Source organism: Chiloscyllium plagiosum, chromosome 10 (assembly GCF_004010195.1).
Source record: "Chiloscyllium plagiosum isolate BGI_BamShark_2017 chromosome 10, ASM401019v2, whole genome shotgun sequence".
NCBI lineage: Eukaryota > Metazoa > Chordata > Chondrichthyes > Orectolobiformes > Hemiscylliidae > Chiloscyllium > Chiloscyllium plagiosum.
In genome coordinates, this window is record NC_057719.1 from 45,967,667 (window position 1) to 45,978,840 (window position 11,174).

Consider the following 11,174-nt stretch of genomic DNA (forward strand, 5'->3'; position numbering starts at 1 on the left):
GTACACTGTCCCTTTTTATAAAGCTTAGCCTGCCCGTAGGTTTTTTTAATCAGCCAGTTCAGGGATGTTATGACACACCTCTGAGGCAGGTGAGACTTGAAACAAGTTCTCCTGGCTCACAGATAGATACACTACCACTGTCATAAGAATCCTAGCCTTCTGTATGCTTTTGTTTTCTCAACTTGGCCTGTCACTTCATTGATTTATGCACAAAAACTGTACATTCAGGACCTTCTAATCCTGTACCCTCTTTAGAAATGTCCATGCAATTAATCTAATGGTAGCTTTCAAGCAATGCTGTTACACTTTATACCAGATATGAGTTTTTCTGATAAACCTGTGGTGGCCTACCTATTTGAACACTTTCTGGCAATCCACATATAACATTCCCATTTCTGTTGACTGGATCATTCCTTTGGAAATCTGCTAATTTCATTAAAAACAACTTTTTAATAGGTTCTAGGAAAAAGATTGGTATTCCCATACTGAACTGTGATCAGTGGCAATTGTGAAGATAAGGCAACATATTTCTTGACAGTGAACAGTAAAGTTGTAAATCACTTATCCATCTCCTAATGATCAATTAGGAAATCACCAATGCCAAGAATCAGTTTACTTGCTTAATCTTTTATTTGAGAAATGGTTTGGAAATGAGCTAGGAGAAAGGGGAAATAAATAGTTGGGTTTTGAGTGGATAAAATAACAGTTTGGAAAGATGTTCATAGTATGCACCTTTACTACTTTGTTTTTAGGGATGCCTTTACATATGTGCAGGAAAGAAGATTTTGTATTAATCCAAATGCTGGATTTGTCCATCAGCTGCAGGTAACTGGCTTGTCTTTTTATTAATCACCATAAAATATTAATTTATATTGATAATATAACATTTGAGGAATTGGCACAAGATTGGTGTGTATGTTTTAAAATGAATGTCTTTTTATTTTATACAGTTTAGGCTTTATTTCCTTTTAAACTATCCACGTTTCTCACCTGGAAGATAGCAGACATAAGATGTAGAGGCAAGGGGAGACCAGATGGCCTCATAAGCCTTCTCTGGCACTCAGTCTTCTACCTCCACTTTATTTTCCACCCATTTCCCATATCCCTTCACTCCCTGTCTAAGGGCCAATGGTCTGTTTATTTCAACCTGAAATATCTTTAGTAATGGAGCATCCATAAGTATATGGAATAGATAATTTCAAAAATGAACAATCCTTTGAAGAAATTGCCCCTCATCTGAGTTTTAAATGAACCGGTCCTTATTTCTATGATTCTGTCCTGGGGGTCTAAATTCCCCAGCCAGGGAAACAACTTCTGTGTCAACCCCATCAAGCACCTGTAGAATCTTTATTATTTCAATCACCCTTCATTCTTCTAAGCTTCAGTATAGGCCCAATTTATGCAGCCTTTGGTTGTAAGTCAACCTCACGAGGAAACCAATGTAGTCATCCTTTACTGTGCTGCCTCAAAGGCAGTTATGTATTTCCTTAACAAAATAGAAACAGAAAGCATGGTAAGCCAGCTGGGGATTTGCCAAAGTCCTGGTAAATGAATTTGAACAATTAATTACTGATGAGGCTGAAGCTCAGCAAGTAGCTGGAGAAATTAGAAGGGGTAGGACTGAGGAGGCAGGTAAGTCAGATTGAATGACTTCAGTGTTAAATAAGGTTCAGGTTAAAGAAATAGAGCGGGATAAAGTAAAATTGGATCAAAAGAGAACAGCGACAGAAAAATGGGGAATAAAATTAACAGTAGAATTTGACATTTACAAATTCTCCCAACAATAATCCATAAGGAATGATGCACCATACATTTAATGTTCACCTTTTGGGAGGGACTGATTGATTGCCAACTAGTGACAATTGTGACTTTGTTAAATAGGTACGTGCACTGTTAATTGTGAGAGAGAACTTTCTGTGGGAAGTTGAGATAATGAGCAAATGTAGCAACTCATGCCAGTTTTGTAAAGCTTATAGCAGAATGGTGCAACACATCCAACGATGTGCAAGCAATTCCCAGAGTCTGTCTCCTTTATGTGTTATTGGCTGATTTGTGCACATGCACTTGCATGTTCCAAAAATTGCAGAAAAATGCGTGAGGTGTTAAGCTGTTTTAGATGATTGCTTTAGTCAAATCAACAAAATATTTTTTAATAAAAGCTAATGTAAAAACTGTTCTATAAATAGGAGTATGAAGCCATTTATTTAGCAAAATTGACAATAAAGATGATGTCACCACTTCAACTGGGCAGATCAGTTTCTGCACAAGGTTAGTAATTGTTGAAAATGATTGTTTTCTTACATTTTCTTGTGTTAATACTACTGATGGATGTTATGTTTGGCTAATATATCATTCTGAAATATGCCCAAGATACATCTTAGTACAAAGCTTCAATCTTTGGAGCATTAGAAATGTTGTAGTTATTGATTTAAGAATGTTACAGCCTGAAAATAAGCTGCTAGGAATACAGATATTGACATGTAGTTGGAGAAGTGATGTTATATTCTGAAACTCAAGTAAATTAAATATATACCCAATGTAAATAAAACGACCAATATTTTGGGAAAGAGAAGGGCATGTACCCAGGACAACAATGTCCTGAACAATTTTTACTATTTTTTTTCTTTTCAGTTTGCATGTGCACAGGGCAAATCAAAAAATGCCAGCTATTTATAGATAAATTAGAGAGGATTTAGTTATCTGAATATGTTGTTGATATGTTGTTCATGTTCGTTCTTTTCTGTGTCATATTAAAGCTTTTCTTGATGACATTAAAATGTTCCTCCAGTGTGCTGCAATCAATTCTGTATATTCCTAAATTCAGGGAGCAGATGTTATTCTGTACGTGCCCTTTGATTCCCTGAGTATTGCAGCAAAATTAAACATTATTTTAAACATCTCATTCAGGGTGTAAAATGATTAGTTCTCAAATATTCTTGTGCTAAATTCTTGAACAAATCCCATGCTATCCTGTTACTAGATTGAATTCTTTACTTGGTCAACAGATTTCTGTTTTATTGTTTGTTTTTCACTATTTCCTTTCAATAGCCAAAATGCTCTCTTTCTAGTAAATACATTGATTCTAGGAAATCTTTTGTGAGTAAGGCATATCCTACAAGTTGAAGTTGTTAATCATTTGGAGTTTATCCTGGAACCCACATTGCTAAGCTTGGTTTTGAAATGAAGCACCAACATTGTTCATTTACAGCTTCTGCAGTACTCCGTGTTTCCTCTCTGGACTCTTGGTGAAAATCCTTTTGTATCTTATTTTATGAAAGGGATTTGGAAATCAAGTCTTGCTTAATTTCCTTCTCGAGATTTACACCTGGTATTCCATACCAAGCCTTTGAGCTCAATCTTCCACATGATTTTATCATTGTAAACTACTTTCTTGGTAGCTGTGATTCTCTGTTGGAAGCATCTTCATATCTCAGTTGCTGTTACTAGTGCAATCACTGAGCTAATTTTAGAACTGTTCTCAGATTCTGTTTTATGGATAGTAAAAGGTATATGATCTATGTAAATGCAACACAATCTTTTCCTTTTTTTAGTTGTTCTCAGGATATGGGCGACATTGGAAAGGCCTCATTTATCACCCATCCCTTGTTACCCTGAGAAGGTGATGGGCCTTCTCCTTTAACCGCTGCAGTCCTTCTGGTGATGGTGTTCCCTCAATGGTGTTAGGTAGGGAATTTCCTAGTTCTCAGTAGCTGTTGTCATCTGGAGACCACACATATCTGACAAGGTTATCTCAACATACAAGAATATTACATGTTTGGTTGAATGTTCTCTAGATTTGTGTTGTTTTAGCGTAGCAAACATCAGTTGCTCTACAATGGTATCTGCAAGACTTTTGTCTGCAATAATCTCCCAGCAGTCAATTATTTAGTTAGAGCCTTTTATGGCTCTAATTGTTTTTAAGCTCAAACTGGAATTTCTGTGGGGTTCTCCTGATTCACTGCCCAAGATACTAGTGCAAACCCCAGAGAAGTGGTGTAAGTAGTGGATGGTATAGAGAATCCAGTAAATATTCTAACTCTCTAAGATTTTCCATTCTAACTTGTAAGAAGCTACTGAGTCAGACAGTGTGACATTTAGGCAATGATGTAATGAAGTGGATTTATTTACTTGTAGGGTAGTCTTTCTTGGAGTTTCTCACTCTATCAGGATCCCATTCATTTAGTCTCCAAAACTTTCCCATGGTTAAGTATTTATTGCTTCCTCTGAGGGGACATGAGGCTAATTTGTGAGGCTAGTGGACATTCTCTTTTATAAGATAGAAAATATAATCATATGGTATTCATAGATTTGGAGATCGTCAAAAGCTGTTACAACGTCCTCTTGCCAATCTGAGCATTCTTTTATATGTTGACCTATATGTTCTGATATTTGCTGTGGCAAGTAGTATACTAATGCAAATCCAGGAATACAGATAAACTTGTCATTTCTAAACTGGCACATCTTATGTCCCTTCCTATGCATCAATTAGTAATGTTTAAATTCTCAAGTATCAATTCTTCTCATACTTTCATTTAAAAATTTTGATTTTTCTCAAAATTAAAGCTTGTGGACATTTCAACTAGGCTTCTGCTATGAGATTCAGCAATTCTTCTTGCTTTTGGTGCCTATCTCCATGTGTCAATGTACAAGGTATTCCTGAGTTTCTCTGAACTAGTTAAATCACCTTTTGCAGAAGAGAGAGAGGGGCCAGATGCAATACATATGAACATCATACAATAGAATTTAATGGGTTTTGTTTTGAAGAGCTTACCTGTTGGTTTTGGTTCAGCTTGCCTGACACTCTTATGACAGCAACATTTGGGATAATCCAAATGTTCGCCAACATGTATGCAGAAATTTATCCTTAAAAGTGCTACACTAAATCAGCTCCATCCTTGAAGAGAGCCTTCAATTACAGAATGCAGTCTTCGGTGGCCAGGCCAGCGTTTATTGCGCATCTTTAATGGTCCTTGAAGAAGTGTTGGTGAGCTGCCTTCTTGAACTACTCCCACAGTGCTGTTAGATATGGAGTTCCAGGATTTTGACCCAGTGATGATACAGGAAGGGTGGAAAATACCATGTAAGTTTGGTGTGCAATTTGAAGATGGTGCTATCCCAGTGTCTGTTGTTCTTGTGATAGTAAGGGTGCAGGTTGGGAGTTGCTGTTGTAGAAATCTTGGTGACTTGCTGCAATGCATCATGTAGATGTTATGCACTACAATCAAGTTGTTGTAGAAGTGGTGAATGTTTAAGGTTGTAGGAAGTGTCAGTCAATAGTTTGGATTGTCTTAGATGTATCAAGTTTCTTGCATGGTCTTGGAGCACCACTTGTAGATGGTGAATCTTTGAGAGACATTTCTGTTGATTGCCTACCTGAACTCTAGGGAAGAAAACGGTTGAGAATTCCAATGCTTCATTTTGCCATATTAGTTCGCAGTGATTATGCATGCTGCAGGGTTATCAATAATGAACATCATTATTTGGGAACTGCAAGAGTATCACTTCCCTGCAGATAGTGTAAACTAAGCTTCCGGAAGCTACCCCATTAGGATTAGGAAGATTTGCTCTTAGGATCTCCTATCAGAATGTAACAATGGCTTACCAACTAATGTAATTGTCTCCTTCATGTTAAAATGGATTGCCTTTGAAAAATATCTACATGTGGGTACGAAGAACTGCTTCAGATATAATCAATCAACAGGAAGAGAGCCTTCTGCACAAGGACCTTTATACTTAAGCACTGCAAATAACTGGGACCACAGTAGACTATGAATGTTGTCTCTAACTTCTCTCTGTAAAGTTTAAGGATTATATTAAAGCATTGGCAGTTAAACAACACTGCAGATGCTAGAAATAACTGAGCAAGTCAGCAATTTCGTGGTGGAGGGAGAAGAAAAGTTTTGATGAGAGATTAACATGCAGAAATGTTACTTCTGTTTCTTTTGAATTTTGTTTGAACTGAATATTTCCTGTATTTGTTTTTCTCTGACCTGTGTTTATCATTACTCTTCAAAGCTTTAGTAATGGCATTTTGTTTTGTTTAGGAACCTTGAAAAGAATGCTGGAAGATGATGATGATATTTCAAGTATGCAGGTGGCTGCAGTCCATGATGGGTAACCTGTTACTACTCCATTAATTATAATGGACATGATTACTGTACTGTATCAAACAGTGAATAAAGGATGAGAAGTGTTATGGGATATTTAAGATTATGAATACTAAAAACTTAGTTGGCAAAATTTACTTTCTTTCCATTTCTTGTCTTGCTACTTCTGAGGAAGTATGCTAAAATGGAGAACTTGCCCTTTCATATGAGAACAACCTGGAGCACTAGAATCTCTTATGAAAATATTAAAATGACCAGGAACAGCACAGCACAACACATTTTTGATGGATTTTGAAGTCTTCATATGCTAATTATTTTACATTTTTACCAATTGCAGTTTTGACAGTTAATAAGTATGCATGTGCTAAGACATGGATGCACTTTTGATACTTGAATTTTGATTGTATGAGAGTTTGATAGGGAAATAATGCACTGTGTGCTTGGTGTCAGACCCATACATGCAATTTGTTATAAAGTGTTAATCTTTGAGTGTAATTTATTAAAACTTTCAATAAAAAAAGTTTGATTAATTCCTTAAGTGTTACACTTATCTGTCAAACCATATGTAGCACCTCATTTTATTTAGTTCACTAAATGCAGATTGTAGACCAGCAAGATCTATTCAAAAATTAAGGTAATTTTCACAAAACGTACTTTTGATTTTTCTGACCATGCTATGAAACTATAATAGTTAAGACAACTAGGTAAATCTTTTCAGGCCTTTGTTACTTGGCTTAATTATTATGCTTCACCTACTCAAATTAATATTGGAAAATATCTTTAGTCCTCAAATATAACCACAAACTTAAAGATACATAAGTACATTAACTGTACAGATCTTTAGGAGAAAGACAGCTACAGCTAGCCTATGACATTATATAGTGAAGGTCTGTCAATTGAATTGAATTCAATTAACTTTTGTTTTCTGCAAAAACATGCATACATTGAATAAATTAGTGCAACAAGCTGTCAAACTTTTGATTTGAGTAGATTTGTAGCTCAGATTGTAACTTTGCTCGTTGAGCTGGCAGATTTTTTCTCAGATGTTTTGTCACAGTGCTAGGTAACATCATCAACGAGCCTCTGATGAAGCGCTGCTGTTTTGTCTTGTTTGCTATTTGTATGTCTTGGTCTGTTGTGGTGAGTGATATCACATCCAGTTCTTTTTCTGAGAGGTTGGTAAATGGAGTCAAAATCGATATGTTAGTTAATGGAGCTCAGGTTTGAATGCCAGGCCTCTAGGAATTCCCGTGTGTGTCTTTGTTTAGCCTGTCCCACATTGTCCTAGTCAAACTGGTGTCCCTCTGTCTGTGTGTATGGATACCAATGATACTTGGTCTATCACTGTCAACTCCATTAACAAACATATCGATTTGGAGCCTATTTACCAACCTCAGAAAAAGAACTGGATGTGATATCACTCACCACAACAGACCAAAGCACACAAGTAGCAAGCAGGACAGAACACCAGCGCTTCATCGGAGGCTCATTGATGATGATACCTAGTATTGTGACAAAACATCTGAGAACAAATCTGCAAGCTCAGCTTCTGGTTGTATGTTTTCTCACTATCAAATGTAGCTATTTTGCTTTTTTTAATTTTGTAAAGCAGAAACATTAACATAGTTTAATATAATTAGACTATTGCTGAACAGTATAAAATTTATATTGAAGACCATATTGTATTCCAATTATATACATCGAGTTTGATTTTATTTGCCCTTTGTCCAAAATACTATAGTTATAAATAAATACAAATTAATACTAATAAAATAACTAATTTGGATCACAATAAATCTCTCAACCAAAAACTGTACTTAAAAGCAGCTGTAATTCAAAAAAGCACAACAGTTTTTTGTGTGGTTCATGTAGTATATGCATACCTTAAAGAACCAAGTATAATTTTTGGGCCCAAAGATGGGTTTCAAAAACTTTTGACAGAGTAGTCAGTACAGTAAACAGAAGGTGACATGTTGAACTTAAATGCAGACATTTACCATCTTGGTCCTATAAATTATAGCATCTAAACAACAATGACAGACCCAGTATACAGCAATTCTTTGCAGCATTTCTCATCACCTATGTACCCACATCAAAGTATACCAAGTTTCTACAAATATTAGCTCTGATGCTGTAGTATAAAACTAAAGCTCAATAGTTTAGACAAAAACTCTTAAAAATTAACAGGGTGAAAATATACAATCTTTAGTAAAGTAAATTCCTTCAGAATATTAAATTTTACTTTAACTGCATCTTTTGCGCTAGAATTTACCTTTCCTATCGGAAGCAGTGCTTTCTTTGACTAAATTATATACAATATATACCAAATCTCCGGTTCTAATTTTTACTTATGTGTAACTTGTTACAATAATCAATGATGATCACTATTCATATCCCCATCTCTATTGGAATTTGTTTTATTGTGTGTGTGTGTATGTATATATAAAACACACACACATATATATATATATACATCTAACTTTCAAAGGATAAATTTAGGGATAATGTTTAAATTTATGGAGCTCTCTCAAATACCATTTTACTAAGTCATAGATTAATTGTATTTAGCTACAACTCTACAAACAAAAATAAAAAGTTTTCAACAAACAACTCCTATAAACAGGCTGAAAACAGTAGATTTATCTGCAATGTTAACCATGAAGACTAAAATTTGAGATAAAGAGTAAAATCCCGTTGGGTAAAATCAGTTAATACCTGTGCAATATTGCATCTACACAGCGAGCAGTTTATCTTCATTTTTAAATATTTAAATATTAACATTCTGTAAATTAGATAAATGTGCTTTGGAATTATCCAATTTTAAGATCAATTAAATCACACTAATGAAGTCACGTATGTATGACCTAGAGTCTTAATGCTTACATTTAGTTACACTGCAGCAAGCTACTTCAGAACATCAACATATGGTGCTCGTGCGCTGTTTGATACTGTCTTGTTCCTACAAAACTCCACAACTTATTTTTAAAAAAAATTGGGAACAGCCACACAAGTATTTTTAATATCGCCACTTCAACTTGGACAGTGCCATAAAGCCCATGCGCTGAAAATCGAAGCCCATGCACTTAATACCAATCAGATTTCTGCTCCCAAGATTTCCTGCAAATTTTGCACTTAATGAAAATGGAATTACTCCCAAATGACTGCATAACATCGTTCTTCCTTTAACATTGCAGGCAGAGCATCATGGCAGCCATAATTACTAGTTAAGTGATTTAACAGAAATTAATGCATAGAAATGTCCTGCTCCAAGTTTTACATAAATTCGAGACAAAGGTTTTGGAGCTAGACAAAAACAAAAGTACTTTGGTTAAAATTCTTGATATCTTCAGTTTCTAAATAAAACAATGTTCCTTCATAGATACAGCACTCTCAGCCAAAGTTTAATAATGTGAACTATGCTGCAGTTTACCCCTCATCCACATAACTGCTTAGTCTGAGAAAAACATTCTTAAATTTCAACTACATCCTGTTACCACCAAATTAAGCAGAAAATAGGCCATTAATGCCAGACTATTCTATATTCAGTCCTGTATTAATAGATCAGAATACCAGTAATATAGCCAGATCTCAAATGTCTTTTTAGAAATAAAAATAAGCAACCAATTAAGCAGACTTCAGTCGAAAAATCTGCACTGCATGTACACTTCTTCTGTAGCTTTATATCCAAACTTTTGATAGAAGGCTTCATTCTTTGGTAGGCACTCTAGTGTAATTTTATAACAGTTGAGTTTCTTGCTGAGAAGTGTGAGGGCTGAAACTAACCTGTTAATAGGACAAAATATAGCTACAGGTTAGTAATAGTTCATTTATTTGCAAGCATGTATGAAAAGTTTTTTTTAAAAACAATAGGCCCTTTTAGGCAATATTTCAGGTAGAACTGCATGGAACATGTTACAGCAATATTACAGAAAATTCAAAATGCAATGCAATTATAGAACTAATCAACAGACGTTTTGAGAGACAGCAGGGTGAAATGTTTTTGTTAAAAATCATATTGTGAAGTGGTGAAGATTGTTAAGAAGAGTTTTTTTAAGCAAAGTCATAATCAAGATCATGAGAAGCCAATGCTAGACCACCAAACCAATCCAGGATTGACCATGAACTGTTCATGCACGAATAAACCAACAATCAAGGATCGTTTCTGGATATACGAGGGTAGTGACTTAGTAAGGGTTAACAAAGCCTGTGTTTTAGTGGTTCCATGTACAAAAAAGGTTAAAGACAGAAGAACGTGTATAGGCTAGGCACCCTGCCTTTTTAAGTATCATTTCTTTTGTATCTGTTATGATAAACCGAAGAAAACATTTATAGCTGTAAATGAGTTTTGTAACTAATCAGGACAAGCAACCTTAGTTTGGCTTTCTTAAAACCCAGTCTGTAATTTTAATTAATTAGAATTCAAAAACCTCAATCAAGGTGCACCTAAGAATATTACAGCTATGGAAACTAAGGCGAGGAACAGTGGGACATCCCCTCGGCATTGGCGTATGGACCCCTTCTTAATGAAAGATAGTAAATTTGTATAGTACTTCTCTCAAGAATTTAAAACTTTTTTAGAAATTAATTCAGGTACAGCTAGCAACCCGTCAATGATGTGGGAGACCATCAAAGCTTACACGCGAGGCTTGACCATCTCCTACTCAGCGACCCAGAAGAAATTAAAGGGAGAACAACAGCGTCTGCTTGAAGCCCGCTTAAAAGCGGCTGAAACAGCATACACTGATAGACCCTCTATTATTAAATTGAAAAGGATTACAGCTCTTAGGACAGCTCTAAATACTACACTTACTCAAACGGCTAAGAGGGAAATATTATTTGCAAAGCAAAGGTTATAACCTTTGGCGACAAACCGGGTAGATACTTAGCATTTCTTGCAAAGAAAAAAAAGGCACCTCAGACTATTACGTCTATCATGGAAAGTACGGGTATTTTGACTCATGATCATAAAAAGATTAATGCGACCTTTAGAAAATTCTATTCTGAGTTATATAAATCACAGGATTGTGAAGATAGGACGAAGAGGATGCAGTCATTTTTTAAAAAATT

The 11,174-nt window shown here is 35.4% G+C and overlaps 2 protein-coding genes across 5 annotated transcripts in view; one reads left to right on the forward strand and one right to left on the reverse strand.

Annotated features, from left to right (window-relative positions):
* The window catches only part of styx (serine/threonine/tyrosine interacting protein), a 41,403-nt gene extending 34,758 nt beyond the window's left edge, over positions 1–6,645 (forward strand). For 2 of the 3 annotated variants that reach the window (XM_043697660.1, XM_043697661.1), the window contains exons 9-12: positions 753–825; positions 2,187–2,268; positions 3,552–3,684; positions 6,045–6,129. In XM_043697660.1, coding sequence (XP_043553595.1) covers positions 753–825; positions 2,187–2,268; positions 3,552–3,640 — 244 coding nt within the window. In that variant the 3' untranslated portion in view covers positions 3,641–3,684; positions 6,045–6,129. Of the gene's footprint in view, positions 1–752; positions 826–2,186; positions 2,269–3,551; positions 3,685–6,044 lie in introns of all 3 variants that reach the window. The other variant, XM_043697662.1, reaches the window with a different exon arrangement.
* Positions 6,646–7,879: 1,234 nt separating this feature from the next.
* gnpnat1 (glucosamine-phosphate N-acetyltransferase 1) overlaps positions 7,880–11,174 on the reverse strand; it is a 20,987-nt gene continuing 17,692 nt past the window's right edge. For both annotated transcript variants that reach the window (XM_043697664.1, XM_043697663.1), the window contains one exon: positions 7,880–9,890. In XM_043697664.1, coding sequence (XP_043553599.1) covers positions 9,743–9,890 — 148 coding nt within the window. In that variant the 3' untranslated portion in view covers positions 7,880–9,742. The remainder of the gene's footprint in view (positions 9,891–11,174) is intronic.